This window comes from Morus notabilis, unplaced genomic scaffold (assembly GCF_000414095.1).
Source record: "Morus notabilis unplaced genomic scaffold, ASM41409v2 Scaffold1280, whole genome shotgun sequence".
Taxonomy (NCBI): domain Eukaryota; kingdom Viridiplantae; phylum Streptophyta; class Magnoliopsida; order Rosales; family Moraceae; genus Morus; species Morus notabilis.
The window spans coordinates 1-17,914 of NW_010367241.1; the positions used below are offsets into that span (position 1 = coordinate 1).

The 17,914-nt window shown below is 36.4% G+C and overlaps 2 protein-coding genes across 5 annotated transcripts; one reads left to right on the forward strand and one right to left on the reverse strand.

Annotated features, from left to right (window-relative positions):
* Window positions 1-5,858: 5,858 nt before the first annotated feature.
* LOC21389865 (F-box protein At5g06550) lies at window positions 5,859-8,156 on the forward strand. Of its 2 annotated transcripts, none has more exons than XM_010112140.2 (2): window positions 5,859-7,166; window positions 7,616-8,156. In XM_010112140.2, exons 1-2 carry the CDS (start codon window positions 5,887-5,889, stop codon window positions 7,854-7,856), a joined length of 1,521 nt encoding a protein of 506 aa, XP_010110442.1. In that variant the 5' UTR covers window positions 5,859-5,886; the 3' UTR covers window positions 7,857-8,156. The 2 variants fall into 2 exon arrangements, with proteins under 2 accessions (XP_010110442.1, XP_024030598.1); XM_024174830.1 differs by having other exon boundaries at window positions 5,859-7,158; window positions 7,616-7,752.
* A 713-nt stretch (window positions 8,157-8,869) lies between these two features.
* Window positions 8,870-14,123, reverse strand: LOC21389866 (protein downstream neighbor of son homolog). 3 transcript variants are annotated; one of them, XM_024174837.1, is made up of 15 exons: window positions 13,949-14,123; window positions 13,389-13,547; window positions 13,226-13,299; window positions 13,010-13,130; window positions 12,782-12,867; window positions 12,546-12,699; window positions 12,268-12,458; window positions 11,741-11,949; window positions 11,549-11,647; window positions 10,852-10,973; window positions 10,555-10,656; window positions 10,268-10,380; window positions 10,088-10,175; window positions 9,500-9,699; window positions 8,870-9,205 (listed from the first exon to the last, which is right to left on the reverse strand). In XM_024174837.1, exons 2-15 carry the CDS (start codon window positions 13,497-13,499, stop codon window positions 9,013-9,015), a joined length of 1,863 nt encoding a protein of 620 aa, XP_024030605.1. In that variant the 5' UTR covers window positions 13,500-13,547; window positions 13,949-14,123; the 3' UTR covers window positions 8,870-9,012. The 3 variants fall into 3 exon arrangements, with proteins under 3 accessions (XP_024030605.1, XP_010110443.1, XP_024030606.1); XM_010112141.2 differs by having other exon boundaries at window positions 13,940-14,123; XM_024174838.1 differs by lacking the exon at window positions 13,949-14,123 and adding an exon at window positions 13,733-13,796.
* Window positions 14,124-17,914: the final 3,791 nt, after the last annotated feature.

Consider the following 17,914-nt stretch of genomic DNA (forward strand, 5'->3'; position numbering starts at 1 on the left):
TAATCTCAGTTACCTTAATTAATCTCAATTAATTCTTCAGGGTGTTACATAAGGTAGCTAGGGTCCTTGATTTCATGTTGCCTAATTATTCTAATCCTTTTTAATGCTATTGATTTTCCTCAAGCCAAACATTAATCATGAATTTTCTAAAATAATCCAACTCCCTCTCTCGAGTGCCGAGTTAAATATATGCAAAACTACTTAATTAATATCACTATTAATTAAGTTAATTGTGCATTCATTAAGCTCTAATTCATTTGTGATTACCTAGCTCATATTCATCTCTCGATTCCAATACTCACTAGGCTGTGTTCAACAAATCCCAACATGTGCAAGTGACCCTCTCAAGCCTAAATCCACATATCTAAATATTCTAATCAATCTTTCAATTTATTAAAGCATTAAGCAAAGAAGACCACAAATGTTTGGGCATGAAAAACATCAAATAGCATCAAATATTCATAGCATAATCGTAGCAAGGTTACATTAAGTCCCCTAGCATAAGAATTTAGCCACCCATCAATGTAAACTCAAATATATTCAAGATTAAACAAATCTGAAAATACATGATAAATCCGCAAAAATAGAGAAAATACTAAGTCTAAGAACAAGAGAAAGGGAGAGGAAGAAAAATAAAACTCAGTGTAGTCCAGCTTCCAATCTCCAAGAGCTTCCTCTGATTCCCCAGAAAAACTAGGGTTTTTCTCCTCTCTGTCTGCTGCCCCAAAAACTAGGGTTTTTCCTTTTCTCTCTGTTGTCTCCTCAAAACTCCCCTTTGCTCTCTGTCCCCCCTCATTTTTGCCAGGCCAAATTCTATATGCCCCGAAAATGGCCTCAGCTAGCTAGAGCCCTCAGAGCGCGCGGGCGCGCACATGGGTTGGAGGAACGGCGCACGGGCGCGCGCCTGAAGTTGGTGGAACGCGCCTAGCGCGCGGGCGCGCGCCTCAAGTCGCGCGGACGCGCTGGGGGGGGGGGGGGGGGGCGGGGGCGGGGGCGCGCGGGGGGCCGATGACGGACTCTTGACAAGATTGAATGGCAGTCGGATCTTGAGGCAACATTGTGATTACTGGATTACAGAGAGGAGGAACCACCATCGCCAAAAGATGAGGATTTTCCACATAAGGGACGATATCTAAACATCTGGATGTCTCTGCACCTGTGTCTCCCCTGATAGGAGTATGTTCCTTAAGTTGATTCTCTTCCAAAAGGCCCTCTTCAAGTGGACTATGGATTATAATCTGTAAACTCATCATCTCTGAATGGATTGTCAGTCATATGTTCATCTCCCACATCTAAGCTGTCTTCAGTAATAGGGGTGTCCCGACCGATTAGGGCAGAGGAAGGCTCGGTAGTCTCAGGAAGTCCAACACTAGAAATTTTAAGTTTTTCTGAAGCCTAAGGAGCATCAATGTTAGAAGTCTGAGAACACTGGATTTTTGTCCTCTTATGGCATGTTTCAGAATCGCCTGCTTCATCAAATGACGCGCATTTTTGAACCTCAGAAGCCCTTCATTTACTCGAGAGCGACACTTGGTAAGCATGTCATCAAGTGTTTCATATACCTTCCTAATATCGGTAATTATGAATGTGAGTTATTCTGCCTTATAAGGCTGCTTACTGAACAAAGAATGAATACTTTCCACAGATCTTCCCAAATACGGTGTACTACATTTCACCAACCAGCGACCGTACCACCATGTGCATTGGCCCGTCCGAGTCATACTTGGCACCTCAAAAAGGGCACCAGTATCCCTTCTCAGAAGAAAATCCCATGCTCCTTTTATATCAAGAATCCCGATAGATAAACCACGTTTGGGACTGAGGTATAAGTTGTTTGAAGGCACACCTTGGTCAAAGCCAAATTGACGAGCAAATCTATTAGGGGAATATGCTTCGAGGTATAAATTGTTTCCCACTCTTACAGGTAATATAGAGGACTGTAAGGAAACAATAAGCTCAAAGATGTCGTCAGATAAACCATTATCATCTAAGTAAAGACTGTCATCTCTCTCAAGAAAAGAAAACGGACGACGGCACGTAGTCCTCGCCCCTAAAAGTGCTTCTAGCTACATTTAAACTTTGCTTATTAGCTGGAAGTCCGGCAACCCTACGCATCCGAGGAGAATCATCAACAACATCCCAACTTGAATAAAGGCAGGGAAAGTATTCAGCTAGCCATCCTATCACATAATGCATAGGCAAGTGAATTTCAGAAGCACCAATTCCTCGTGGATCTGTTGCAGAAGTACTCAATGCATGGCAAATATAACCCAAAACAGAAGGTGCAAGCGACACTTTCTTTCCTTGCGCCATCAAAGTGGCCATGCAGAAAGTCTCAGGCCTAATGTAACTATTCTGATAGGGGAAAACAAACCAACTCAGCCAAAGAGATAGGAAAGCTACAAGCATGCACTCTTCCGAAACATCTAAACGCAAGGTCTTGAGAGAAGGCCTTTCTTTCAAAAAACTTTTCCCTCTATAAGGTGTTTGCCTGGGTTTAGTCAAAGGCCCACTTGGCAACCCAGGAAGAAGCGTATCCCCACGATAAAAATACTCAATCCATTCTCCCCAGGAAACCTTTGTGACATTTAAAAATTTGTAAATTCTGGAGTGGGTTCTCAGAAGCTCAGCAACAGTAGGAGAATACAAGGAAGGATTTAGTAATCGAGCATTTGGCGGAATAAATTCTTCATAAGGAATTCCGAGAATGGTTAAGCCTCCAATTCTTTTCAAATCATATAAAGAGATTCTCATTTCGCCACCACTATGATGGAATGTATTAGTTTGTGGCCCTTATAGTTCAACAAAGGCTCTCCATACATTAGCATTAAGTGCATAGGGGAACCTAGAAACATCAACTGCTCCATAAATATTTGCACCACGTAAAATAGTGTGGTTATGTATTAAAATGTGCTCAGTCCATTCCATTAGAGAAAGTTGGAAGCAAGCTCGACCACGGAAATTGAATTTTCCTGACATTTTCTTGTCTCTCAAATTGTAAAAAAGGTCTGGGTAGAATTCATTTGTCGCCACAAATCTGCAGTCTCCATCATCATCGTTGTTAACTTCCCCAAGAAATTTCTCATTAAAGATATGACCATGTTGTTGAAGATGTTGAACAGCTTTGGTCTCACTTGAGAATTTATATCTCAAATCTTCACAAGGTACCTTACAAGTGGTGGTCAAAATAGCACGGTGTTTCGAATCTGTAGAGGCAATGATTTCATTTAACGATACTGAACGGTGAAATTTTGGACCAAAATCAATCTCTCCACCACGATTGTCTGGCATCCTCTCTGAACAAATCTCCCCATAAACATCCATCGGCAACTGAAAAAAAAAGAAAAAAAAAAAGAACTCAAGCGCTGCACGTGTTCATCAATGACACGCACACGCTTGAGGTAAAAAAAAAATGAATCACAAATGGGTCTTAAAAAAATGAGAGGAGAAAATAAAACCTCGTGCTGGCCCAAAAAAAAAAATAAAAGTAAAAAATAAAAAAAGGGAGAGAAAGAACCACGTTTTAAAACATGAAATGATGGTAAAAAAGGGACAGAACGTGACAAAATGGGTGCAGAACGTGACAAAAAAATGGGTACGAAACGTGATGAAAAATGAGTGCAGAAAGTGAAGTAGTGGATAAAAAAATTGTTACAGAATACTCTTACATGAAGAAAGAAGCGAGAGAGCTTCTAAAAAAAAAAAGACTTGGTGCGTGTGTGCAAAAGTGTGTGTAAAAGAGAAAACAAAACCGTGTGTGCAGAAAAGTGAAAGGAAGAAAGAAATATATATATATATATATATATATATATATAGAAAGGCGCAGAAGGCTGCAGAGAAACGTGAGAACTGAAAGAAAGAAAGGTGCAGCTGTGTGAAAACGTGAGAAGAAAAAAAAATCAAAAAGTGTGTGTGTGGAGGTGAAAAATAAGAAGGTAAATACATGGTTTGGTCTTCTTTTGTACTAACAATTTTTATTTTTTGGTTACAGTGCACTTAAATTAAGTTTTATATACATTTTAAAGTGTGAGATTGTGATTTATTCATTGACACTCTCTACGAAGATAAGTTTTATATACGCCTTATGGTGTGAGATTTTTTTATTTGCAGCTCTTAATAAATTTTTAATGCACTCATGGTATGTGGTTTCTCGTTCTTATCATGATCCTATGATTATCACTAAGACTTAGATTTCTTTTTAAAGATCTATATAAATTAAATGTGATTTTAAAAAATCAAGGATTAAAAGTTTCCCAAATTATTTATTACGATTGTTTTGAGTGTAATTCGAGTGGAAAACTCATATGAATTACACTTTAAAAATCGACATATGAAAAATTATGTGCATATGATTTATATAAAAATATTCATATGAATCGCACTATACCTGCCAAGAAACAATCAAAGAAGAAAAATTAAAAAAAAATGAGAGCAAGCAACCGTCACTTGTATCTCTTTCTCAATACCTTCACAAATATATATATATATATGTATATATATATATATATATATCACGTGCTAAAAAAGGAATATACATCATACAATCGGATCAATCAGTTTAGATATGATGAAATTCAATTTTTTTTTTTAAAAGATAAGGGATAAAGGATAAATTTCAAAATAAATTCGGAATATTAAATACCTAAAAATTTGAAATGCACAAATTGAGCTCTTTTATGACCCCTAAGTTCAAAAAATGAGCCCATTGTCTCATAAAACCATATGGTGATTAAATATAATTTTCAAATCCCAAATTCAAATAAAAAAAATCTCAACACCAAATTTAAAAAAAGATCATTTTAATTCCTCATAAGGTCATATACCGGGAAATTATCCAAATATAACTTTCAAATCTAAATTCTAAAGTAAAATTCTAAATCGAATTTTAAAATATCTTTGAATTTCTCTTATGGTCATATATCGGGGAATTCTCTAAAATCCAAACCCAAATCAAGAACTACGATTGACTTGATTCCCTATGGGATACATAGGCAACCTAAAATTTAGGTGCAGTTTCAAGATCAAATTCAATTATGAAAATTCTCATAAAAGACAGAATCAAAACAAAATTAAATCAAATTTCAAAGTGCGTAAATTCCTCATAAGGTCATACACCGAGGAATTATCCAAAATTTTCAAACCCAAAATTTGAACTACAAATGGCTTGATCCCTTAACGGGGTATGTAGGCAACTCGACAAAATTCGCTGAGTTGAGCCGCAATTTTAAATCAACCCAAATTTCTCAAATTCACACAAAATAAAATTTACTGTTTTAATTAGAATCAAAAGGTTTTTCCTTGTACTAAGGGATTGTAATTAAGAGGTTATTCTTATAATCTTGAATTGGTCGAACTAAAAATAATAAATTTCTATGCTAATTAAATCCTAAAATAGGTGAAATTATGTTGTGTGTGAAATATTATTTCAACATTAATAAATATTTTCACTCAACAAGTCTATTGTAATATCATTTTAAATAATTAAATATTAGAGTGGTCTTTTATTTTTTATTTATTAGTTAAATGACAATAATTTATTTTTAAATAAAATGATATAAATAATATTTTTAACGGCTTAATAGTATTTACGTTTTGTTTCCTTATCCTATTGATGCCACGTAGACAAATGATAGTATTTACGTTTTGTTTCCTCATCCTATTGATGTCACGTAGACGAATGGGCCTCTAATTGGTCCAATTTGAAGGCCTCAACGCCAAACAAAGGCTCGCAACATAAAAAACAAATACGCGTTTTTCTGAAATGAACGCAACCGAAACGCCAGCGAAACGTTTTTAACTAATAATGCCAACTGCCAAGGTGCTAAACCCTACCAATCTTTCCATAGAGTTTAGTTTTCTTTCTGTTTAGCTGCAAAACCCTCAACAATGCCAAACTGCAAGAGCTTGTTATCCCAAGCCATAAAGAAAAAGAAGAAGAAAAGCAAAAACAAGCTCAGAAGAAAATCTGCTTCCAGAAAAGAAAACCCCATTGAAGAAGAAGAAGAAGAAGAAGAAGAAGAAGAAGAGGAAGAAGGTTTCAGCCTCAAATCTTCTACTCGATCACACTCCCATGGAGTTCAACCTCTGGGCAATCTCTACCTCAACCCAGGATCAGTCAACTCCAGAAACACAGGTCTGGGTAATCTCCAAATCCTAACTGATGAGCTTGTTCTTGATATTCTCGCCCTTTTGGGTGGGACCCACTTGGGGATTTTAGCCACAGTGAGCAAATCTTTTTATGTCTTTGCAAATCACGAACCCCTTTGGAGGAATCTTGTGTTGGAAAATCTAAAAGGTGGGTTTTTGTATAACGGGTCTTGGAAATCTACTTACGTTTCTGCTCATTACCCTATGTTTGACAATGTTGGATCATCATGTTTGAGAGTGAGGGACTTTTATTCTGATTATCTCTTTCAGAGTTGGTTGTGTGCGAATCTGGAAATGAAACCTGAATGGCTTGAGAGGGATAATATAGTTAGAAGAAGAGGAATTTCGGTTGAAGAGTTCGTGTCTAGTTTTGAGGAACCAAATAAGCCTGTTTTGTTAGAAGGGTGTCTGGATAACTGGGCTGCTCTTGAAAAATGGGATAGGGACTATTTGGTTAAGCTCTGTGGGGATTTGCAGTTTTCGGTAGGGCCTGTGGAGATGAAGCTTGAGGACTACTTTAGGTACTCGGATCAGGCAAGGGAAGAGAGGCCGTTGTATCTATTTGACCCGAAATTTGCGGAGAAGGTGCCGAGGTTGGATTCGGAGTATGAAGTTCCCGTGTATTTTAGGGAGGATTTGTTTGGTTTGTTGGGGAATGAGAGGCCGGATTATAGGTGGATAATAATTGGACCGGCCGGTTCTGGCTCGTCCTTCCACATTGATCCTAATTCGACATCGGCGTGGAATGCAATGATCAAAGGGTCCAAGAAATGGGTTTTGTTTCCTCCTGATGTGGTTCCTCCAGGGGTGCATCCGAGCCCCGATGGAGCAGAGGTGGCATGTCCCGTTTCGATAATTGAGTGGTTCATGAACTTCTATGGTGCAACCAAAACTTGGAAGAAGAAACCTATAGAGTGCATTTGTAAGGCTGGGGAGGTGATTTTTGTGCCTAATGGATGGTGGCATTTGGTGATCAACCTTGAGGAATCTATTGCCATTACCCAGAATTATGTTAGCAGGTTTATTTTATTTATTTTATTTTATTTCCAATTTGATGCAATCTATGTTTTCGAATGTACTCAAAAGTCATAACCGCTGTTTGAACTTCCATATTCGTTATAAGGTAGTTGAAGCTGGAATATAGTACAAAGATGAAATAGCCTTGATGTTTTTTTTTTTTTTCCTTTTCTTTTTCTAGTAGCCTTAGCAAAGCCAGGGTTAATTTATTCCATTTTGGTGTATTAATTCAAGATCTTGTTGCCTAAGACCGTTTGGTCAAGTGGGGCTGGGGGTGAGGCTTTAGGGGAGGTTGCGAATCGATCCTTCCTTGTATTAAAAAAAACCCTGCTTTTTCCAGGAAGCTCCTATCAAGCATATGAATAGAATGACCCTTCATATTTTCATAATTGGTTAAGGATTTAGACAGAAATAAGATTAACCCTTTAGCTGGCTTTCTTCTATGTTGCAGGAGAAATTTGTTGAATGTGTTGGATTTTCTACAGAGGCCAAATGCTAGTGCACTGGTATCTGGGACGAGAGATCGAGTGAATTTGTATGAAAAGTTTAAGAAAACCTTTGAGGCTTGTTTCCCCGGAACTATTGATCAGTTGGTGCAGAAAGCAGAGGAGAAAAAGGCCAAAGAAAAAAAACCATCCTTCTGGGAATCGGTGACTGATTCGAAGGCCGGTGCTTTCAAGTTCTCTTTCTAGAGAAACATCTTCTGGAGACCACATGAAAGTGAGCAAACCAGACTGGTACTTCTTGTATCTCTAACCTTTGAAGGGTATAGCAGAAATCTCCATTCTTGCCTCCAACATCAAAGAAGATAAACGAATTGAAACGAATTCAAGATGCTTTTCTTGTTCACTCATTCTTTACATTTTTTTTTCTCTTTAAATTGCTGTTTTTAGTTGATCTAGTGAATTTGGGGGACATCGGATCATATCTTCAATAGTAAATTTGAAATTAAAGGCTCTTATCACATGTGAAAGTCGTTAAGCTGGTGTGAATAAGCAATGCACAATTGACGGCTCGTGCGAGTCACAAAACAGGTTATAGCAGAATTGGAATCACTATTCATTGTGTTTCCATTTGCAATTTATGTTGGAAGTGCCCTCTGCATTCCAGTTACTCAAAATAAAAAATAATAATAAAAAAAAGCAGCACAAGAGGCAAAATTTTGTAGCCTAAAAGATCCGATATTGGGAAAACTTGTTTGATCTTTATTGATCCAATTGTCTCTTGTACGATCTATTTTACTTTTTAGTATTTACTAATTGCTTAAAGAGGGTTTTGTCGTTTTTATTCCTGAATTTTGTAATATGGACAAGTTGTAAACTTTTGTTTTTGACAAATAAACCCCCTAAAGTTGATGAAGTATTACAGTGTTCTTCAAATTGAGGACTGAAATTTGTATTAAAAAGTGCAAACGCCCTAACACATGACATTAATGCTATGCCATCATCCACAATTTCAATCCCTGCCCCTCAAATGTGCTCACATGATGTCTATGATGGCATTTCTTGCAAATTTTAAAAATGACGATTGATTTGAGACCACTCTGCAATAGTTTATTAATTAATGGAGTAATTTACCGGAATTAAAAGTTGAAAGGGAGAACTTGCCAATTAGTGAGAGTTCAAATTGTAAAAGTAGCAAATACCCTACATATGAAGGTTACCCTTGTTGGCAAGTTCTGAGGTTCATTTATGAAGCAAAATTTCCCAAAATCATTGGTCTTAATCTTCCAAAATTTAGATCGTACATAGTCAAAGTACAAAGGAAAGTACTAAGGTTCCAAAAAACTTAAAAGCAACATAATATTTTGTAAATTATATTTGATGATTTTCTTCTAAAATGAGAACTTCATATTGGAGACAAAGTAGCTGTATATGAACCGTTTGAGTACTTCAAGCCTTTTAATAAACCCGAACGCAATTGAAAGGCAACTATGGCTTCTGGAATTCCAAAAGCATGACTCGCTTCTTTATCGTCGGATTTCTCACTGACTGCTTCTAGAGCAACATTCAAGGCCATTGAAGTAGGTTCTGTCGTAAAACTGAAAACCAACCAAATCAGATCAAACTACCATCTAAGTACTAAATGGCAAAGTACTTTACACAGTGCAACAGCTTGAAAGTAAGAGTAATAGAAAAGCTATTAAATATCCATTTCTGTTAAACTTTAAAATGGAGGATAGGCTTGGATTTTATGTGCATCACCTTTCAAACCAGATGGCTGATGCCAACCAAGACAATTCTATGGATATTAACAAGACTTTGAACAACTTAAAAATGCGCGACAGTGCGTGCAACATTAGATGAAAATTCAAAACCGATCATGTTTACCATACCTTGCTTCAAAGCTTCTCCCTTCAGAGCCCATTACGGCACATATACTGCAGATTATCCATGGTGGAAGATATGCATCCTTAATTTCCACACTAGAGCAGAAACCCAAAGCCAATGGATCCATAGATTCACCATCTTTCACGGTGGATCCTTTGTCAGAAGTAGGAGCATACTCTGCTCTTTTCAACTCCATGCATTTAACCTGGAATAAGGGGGTATTCACATTTGCACAATGACGTATGGACTAGCAATTTTCCACATAACAAAGGCAAGAAAACTGAAACATTCATGTAGTGAAATTTCCTACCATCTGCATAACTAATATGCTAGTGAGTAGTGACTTATTCAGTAAACAATCCAACTACAGCATTTCAAGACAAGCCGCTGACCGAAAGTAATCCCACAGGAACAAGACTTCACTAAAGATGGTATGAAAGCAGAAACATAGATTGTCTAAGCATTCAAGGAAGAGAGAGCCTTTCGAACAGCCGAGCACATAAAAGTTACAGTTGTAACGTATTTAAGTTTCACCGAGTCAAAATGTGAAATACAAAATACGATGGAATCTTAGAGACATGTACTACACCCACCTCAGGAGCAGAAGAGGCAGCATTCTGAAATGGCACAGGTGAATAAAGTACAGGAACATCCATTCCCATCAAGGAAGTCAAGAAAGATCTGAATACAACAAAAGAGATATTAGCTCAGGTAATATAACGAAAGGAAATTAGATAATTATTTGATCGCATTAGCCAAATGCTATTTCATACCTATAATTTAACAACATATCATATAAACCATGTACATTCTTGTTGCCATTGAAAGCCAGCAAGGATTCTGGGCTATTATCAATGTCAGATAAGGAACTCAGTCGTCGTCGAGTCTGCATTAGTTTTCAATGGAAGCACCAATAGGGTATGAGGTGGAAGAAACATAATCAAAATTCAGTTTGCAGAATAGTCCATCAGAGGCAAGAAGACTAGAAACTGGATTGAGCTCTTTCAAACACAAATGAGAATATACTGCAATTCATGCACATGTACAAAAGTGCAGATACCTGGCCTAAATTCTGCTTCTCAATCTCTGAGAGCTCAACAAGATCTTCTGTTGTGACTTGCTCCACTTTGGAACGGCAAAGAGGCATAGAGAAACAGACGTCCTAGTAAACACAAATTTTACCAGACCAGATTAACATCAATTGAGCAAAGTTTCATTAACACACACAATTGTAAAACAAGGATTTAAATTCAAAGAACAATAACTTTCACATAAGAAACCTCAGTTAACAGATTCTATCGCGCCCAAAAATAAACCATATTGTGCAGTAAAAAACAGACAAAGGGACATCACTTACATGCTCTTTCAACAATGCCCGCAAGCTTCTTGTTGACTGAGAGATATAAGCATTGAACAAGCGTTTGGTTCCTCCCAATCCATCATAACCAGTAAACATCACCACAAAATGTGGAGTACACACTAGGGTATTTCAAGTGAAAACAGATGATCAGGGACTGCCATGTTAAAGGGGAAAAATACCAACCAGTTCAAGAACTTGGAAAGAGCATAAAAAGCTACAGAATGTCAATAATTTAACATTATGCTGTGCATCTAGATGGCAAGAAGCATTGACAAACTATTCTGGTTTGAGCACAAATATATTACTTCAAACAAAAACACTACAAAACTATAACTAAAAAGAACTTAGCTAAAAACTATTGTAGCTGCGTTGGTGGTGCAAGCTATGACATGTAGGCCTCGTTCACTTCGCGGATTCGAGTTTTCAATTTGAGTTGAGATGTGACATTTTCTGAGAGCTTTTTACTGTAGTAAAAAATTTTGATGTGACATTTTCTAAGAGCTTTTTACTGTAGAAACCTAAAACTGAAAACTCAAATCGGTAAAATGAACGAAGCCGTAATGTAATCCAATATCCAGAGCTATTTTGGAAACCTTTTATTTTGACATCGAGGTCATTTCAAAGGTCTTGCATTGATGCACACAAAAGATAAATGAAATGAGAACATTGACATTGTACCAGTATAGATAACTACCATAAAAGATGTTACAAATGCCACCCCGAAGCATGTAGTAGAGACTTCGGAATGATTCCTCCCAGTCTAGTTGCCGCCTTTTTAGAAAATCCATTTCCACTGCATAAGGAAATTTGTAAAGAAGAGAATTTCAGCTACAGAGAAACTGGGGACTTCAAACACTACAAAACTTGAAGAATTTTGTTACTTCACCTTCCCCAGCTACTGATGAGGTCAAGACTGATACGAGAGAAGGTGGTAAGGTAGATTGTGGGTAGACCCATGAATGAAAAATTTTAGAACTGTGGGAAGTTGATGTGAGCCCTGCGCTGTTGCTCCTATTCTTATCACCAGAGCAAGCAATTTGGAAGCCAAAAGAGGGCAGACCAGTAAATGCACAAGACATGAGTGATTTGTGAATCCTAAAAACAACATTGAATTGATTAAAAAATAAATATAATATGCTTATAAAAATTTAGAAGAATGCAAAACAGGAAAGAATATGGAAAGGGAGAAAAGGGTGATTAGTGAATTGAATTAGTGGGTGAGAGAGTGTTTGTTATTCGCTTTTCATCAAAAGGAGGAGGAAAAATATAAAACCTTTTTCTCCATGTTACATGTTGATAGTTATGCACATGATTTCATAACCATTAGTACAAGCACAAATTTTTAATATTTCTAGTCAAGTATTTGAACTTAAAAGATAAAAATACTGTTATTCACCACTTTAGTACACTCACCAAGATACTGGAGAAGAGGATACTACACGCATACTAGTTTTCAGAGTAAAATCCAAGGGAGCCTTTTGGCCAGGTACACAGAAATTTCCCAAATTGGAAAATGTTTGATCGATGCATCTTTCAGAGGAAGAAGCAGGTAAACCACTAGTGTCTGAAGATTCGCGGGCAGCAAGTCCTTGTAACGCTTTGTTCTATTGAATGTTGGAAAATATTCAGAAATGAATTCCTTAACAAGAAAAGCCAGGAGAGAGAGAGAGAGAGAGAGATGCTTTACAGACCATATCAACAGTTGCAAAGCCAGATGACCCATCATCACCCTTGGAAAGCTCTGTAACACTACGAAATGTACTTTGACTAACTTTTTCAATTGTTTGACATGCTTGCACTGCATCATCTTGTGCAACTTCAGTGGAACCAACAGAATTTCCCAGACTGCCACCACAATAGTATGAGTACAAAGATTTTTAAGAATGCGCCCATCACAGATTATATGCACTTTACTACAACGACATACCCTGAGAGTTCATGCCTTCTTTTGGCAGCTAGATTAGAGAGCAGAGATAGATTTTTCAGGCTGCTAAGTTGATCCATCGAGACATCCTAAAGAGAAAATTAATCAATGTCACAGAAAATCAATGGGATAGCATCTGGAGACTGAAATCAAATGGAAAAATTACCGGAAAAAAGAGAATAATGTAAAGAAATTAGAAAAAAGTAACACATGACAGAAAAATGCAGAGACCTTAGCATTTTCTTTTCCAGAAAGCATCCTAAATCTCGACTTCTTTGCAGGATATAGTTCATCCATACGGGTCTCAATGTATCTAGGGTTTCCTGCTTTTTTGGGGCCATTATGCACCTCACTATTGTGAAACAAAGAAAACAAGCATCTTATTAACGAATCGAAAGTAAAGTTGAAGAAGAAGCGGAGAAGCAAAAAAAAAAAAAAAGAACTTACTTTGTAGAACGAAGCAAAGGGGCTGGAGATTCATCAACGATCTCCACAGGATTCGTCCGCTTCAACTGCTCCCCCTGAAATGCATTATAAGATTACTATTAAAATCGGTTTCATAATTAATATTTCCGCATAAATAAACAATATCCCGCAATCAGTAACTCACCCTCAGCTCAGATGGTGTCTTTCTTTTGACCATTGGGCCAACTTTGATGGCTCCTCCACCAATCTGGAGAGAAGCAGATGGTACAGAAGTGGGTTTCGCAACCTTTGCCATAAAATCAAATACTATTCGCACCGCCTCGTTTATCGATCAGTTCGCTTTCTATGGACCATTCAAGCATCATCCAATTAGTAAAAATCAAATGTAAACCTTTAAAATGATAATCTATATAACTTAGATTCCTTGATGAACCTGAATATCTAGAATACTATTAAAAAAAAAAAAAAAGAAGTTAAGTTCGTTGCGCAAAAGTATTCTTGATTCCATTATTCTCGATGCAAACTTACTTCATGAACGGCGTCAAAAGTAAGGCTATTTCATTTTCCCCAAATTCCCCCAAAAATCAACTTCCATAAAAGCTTCGCATAAATGCGATAAAGTATACGATTTACCACCCATCTCGATACGAACCCTAAAACACAGATTTTGAATAATATTCAAGAAGATTAAATCAAAAGCAGAGAAATCTTTGAACCGAAGCATTTAAACGGTACCTTACATACACGAAGAAGAAAGGTTGATTCTCCAGAAATGCATAGCGTGAATATAAACCTGGAAAATTCTCGGCGAACTCCAATCGCAGAGAAGATCGATAATGCAGTTTCGGAATCGATATGCCCCAAAGCACAGGCACGCCTGAGGGGCAATAGACGAGAAGAGAGAGAGAGAGAGAGAGAGAGAGAGAGACAATGGTGGGAAAATGAGTATAAGGCAAATGGAATTTGGGTTTTGTTTAAAACAATTTGGATTTCCCTCCTGTGACTGACTGACGCCGTTAATGACCGTTTAAACGTTGTTGATGTTTGGATTGGGCCTGGCAGTTTTCGGAAAGGTTACGAATGCCCCTAAAGTTTAAACTTTTGTCTCGAAAGTAAAAATTATGGATTTTAGTCCTTAAATTTAAAAATTGGGCAGAAACAACTTTTTTTTAAAAAAAAAAAAATTGGAATGAGAATAAAATATTTTAGTACTTAAAAATGTCAAAACTTAAAATTCAAATTAGATTTGTTTCAACTTAATAAAATTTTTCAAACAGAAAATTCTAATTAGTTGTCCTTTTAAATAGATCAACTTAAATAAATTAAAAATAAAAAAAGACAATACTAAATACAGAAAATAATATTAATTTCACATTAAATATTAAGAGTCAATTCTAAAAAAATTTCTTAATTCAAATTTACAGAAGTACATTAGTCTTCTAGAGTTCAAAATATTACTTCTAGAAGTACAATCCAACTGAGCTAAACATTTGATTCAATTGTATTAGTATAATCATATGGGAATTTTGTAGGTGTAAGTTTGATTTAGTATTAATTCCATAATTTAAAGTTGAGGTCTTCAGAATTTGAATATCTCAGCTATAACTACTGCTGGAACTTTAGACGGGCCGCCCGAAAATACCGAGTTTTTGCCCGAGCCAGAGCCCGACCCGTCTAAAAAATTCGGGCCGCCCACCCGAGCCCGAAAATTACCTTGAACGGGCTGCGGGCTTGTATTAGGCCGCCCAAGCCCGGCCGGGCAGCCCAAGCCCGCCCGAGTAGCCTGAATTTTTGAAATTTTTTTTAATATTAAGTTATTTTGTGTTAAAATTTTGATATATATATATATTACAATTTGAAATTTAAAATGAACACACGAACTATATAAAAAAATTATTTCTTTATTAATTTTTAAATTTGTAATTCATGATTGCCTCGTTAAAAACCTTAAAAAAAAAAAAAAAAACCAATTGGGATAAAAACTTGGCAAGGAAAAAAGAGTGCAATCATTTTGTGACGAATTATAAATTTTACAAACTTACAAAGTTATACAATTACAAATACAATGTCAAAAGTAAATACATATTTACAAATTACAAATTTACAATTTAATTTGAAGCTGAAGGATCATCTTCAAAATTAAATGTTAATCGATTAAATTCATCGATCCATTCTTGGCTTGCCGGCGAAATTGTATCCAGTAGACGTTGATCGACCCAATCCCAATCCTTAATGCAGACTAAGGTTTCAACAATGTCCCTTTGCAATGCATTTCGGCGTTCCTCAAGTATTCTTTCTGTCGTACTGAAGGCTTGTTCGGATGAAATAGTGGACACTGGGATTGAAAATATATCCATTGCCAATCGAGTTAGGATTAACTAAGTTAATGCCCGTGCCCTCCACCATTGAACTAAGTCAAATGATTCTCTAGTACGGTCGACTACTAAACCTTCACCAAGGTACGCCATAAGCTCGTTGAAGCTACCGCCGCCACTTGTTGATGAAGATCCACTTCCACTCCCAGCTTCTGTTTGAGTTGTCTTCTTCTTCTTCTTTAACCCGAAAACATTCAAGAATGAATGCGGGTTTTCATCTTGTTGTTGTGGTTCCTGTATTCTAGAGTTTGTGCTTTTAAACCTAATCTCATATTTACTATAGATCTCATATATTTTTGCCTTTATTATTGAAAATTGATCCGTACAAGTGATGCCTAAAAATTCACCTAAGTTTTCTAAACCACTTTCTAATCCGTCTAATTTTAATCTAGGATCAAAAATTGTACCTAAACCATATAACAAAGGCAACTTAGACCAATATTTTTTAAATTTCTTTTCCATAGAATGAATAGGAACTCCTAAGATTGGGTCCTCCCTATATTCGCTAAATAAAATACTAATTCTTAAAAGTTCTCTTAAAGCTAAAGGTGTGTTGGGTAGTATGTTCCACTAAGTTTTAGAGTAACTTCATGAAACCTACCTAAAAATTGATACAAAACTTCGGTAATTGCCAATCAAATGCGTCTATATGGCCTACTCCTAATTTTGCACACATATAGTTTGTTATAGCATGCTTATAGGGGATGCATTGTTGAAGCATAATATAAGTTGAGTTCCATCTTATAGGCATATCTAACGCTAATGCTCTAGGAGGTACATTTAATGCTTGTAAGAACCTAAACCAATCTTCTTGTCTTTGGTTACTACTAGTGCTGAAACTTTGGACGGGCCGCTCGTGACCACCGAAAAGTCTGAATTTTTGCCTGAGTACCGAACCTGAAGTGCCAAAAAATTTGGGCTGCCTGACCCGACCCGAATTTCACCATGGACGGGCTTCGGGCAGGAGGTGGCTGCCCGATGCCCGACCGGCTGCCCAAATTTTCAAACTTTTTTTTATATTATATTTTTATATTGTATAACTTGTATTTGTATAATTATAATGTGTACAATTTGAAATTTAAAATGAACACACGAACTATATAAAAAATATTATTTCTTCATTGATTTTTAAATTTGTAATTCATGATTGCCTCGTTAAAAACCTTACCAAGAAAAACCTAATTGGGATAAAAACTTGGTAAGGAAAAAAGAGTGATATCATTGTGAGACGAATTACAAATTTGACGACTTACAAAGTCTATACAAGATTACAATAACACTATACAAATTAGAAATTATAAAGTACATAAATATTTACAAATTACAATAATAAAATTTAATTTGAAGCAGAAGGATCGTCTTGAAAATTAAAAGTTAATCTATTAAACTCGTCGATTCATTCTTGGCTTGCCAGTGAGATTGTATCGTGTAAGCATTGGTCTGAACGATCCAAATCCTTGATGCACACCAAAGCTTCAACAATATCCTGTTTCAATGCGTTTCTCCGTTCTTCAAGTATTTGGCCGGTTGTACTGAATGCTTGTTTGGCTGCAACAGTGGAGAGTGGGATGGAAAAAATATCCATTGTCAGTCGTGTTAGGATCAGCCAAGTTAATGCTCGTGCCCTCCACCACTGAACTAAATCAAACATTTCACTATTGTGTACAACTAAGCCCTCACTCAGGTACGCCATTAACTCGTTGAATCCGCCGATGTTGCCGCCACCTCTTGACGAAGATCCACTCCCAGATTCTTCTTGACCTTGAGTCACCATCTTCTTCTTCTTCTTCTTAGACAACCTGAAAACATTCAAGAATGAATGCGGATTGTCATCTCGTTGTTGCGGTTGTTCAACACGAGGTGTGTTTCTAAACCTACTTTCGTAAGAGATATAGAGAGAAAATATTTTTTCCTTTATAATAGGAAATTAGTCAATAGTGTCGATAGCTAAAAATTCACCTAAGTTATCTAATCCACTTTCTAAATCTTCTAATTTTAATCTAGGGTCGAAAATAACACCGAAATCATACAATATGGGTAATTTAGACCAATATTTCTTAAACTTCTTTTCCATAGAGGCGATAGGAACTCCTAAAATCTCGTGTGACCTAAATTCACTAAATAAAATAGACATTCTTAAAAGTTCTCCTTGTTGAGAATGGTGTCCTAGAAGCATGAGATGTAATAGGATATTTATTATTTAATTAATAAAAGAGTTTATTCATCATTTTATGTGCATATATTTATGAATATTTTATGAATATCAAATGAAAATTTCGTGATTATTTATGTAACCTTAAACATTGTGTATAAGTGTTGTATACAAGAGGATAAT

Bases quoted from the DNA above. Each gene is read 5' to 3' on its own strand.
- LOC21389865 (XM_010112140.2), top strand. From the start codon at position 5,887: ATGCCAAACTGCAAGAGCTTGTTATCCCAAGCCATAAAGAAAAAGAAG. The intron at 7,167-7,615 runs GTTTATTTTATT...TCTATGTTGCAG, and splicing joins ACCCAGAATTATGTTAGCAG to GAGAAATTTGTTGAATGTGT.
- LOC21389866 (XM_024174837.1), bottom strand. From the start codon at position 13,499: ATGGCAAAGGTTGCGAAACCCACTTCTGTACCATCTGCTTCTCTCCAG. The intron at 12,868-13,009 runs GTCTCTGCATTT...TTTTCTCTTTAG, and splicing joins CTGGAAAAGAAAATGCTAAG to GATGTCTCGATGGATCAACT. The intron at 12,700-12,781 runs GTATGTCGTTGT...TTGTGGTGGCAG, and splicing joins AGAAGGCATGAACTCTCAGG to TCTGGGAAATTCTGTTGGTT.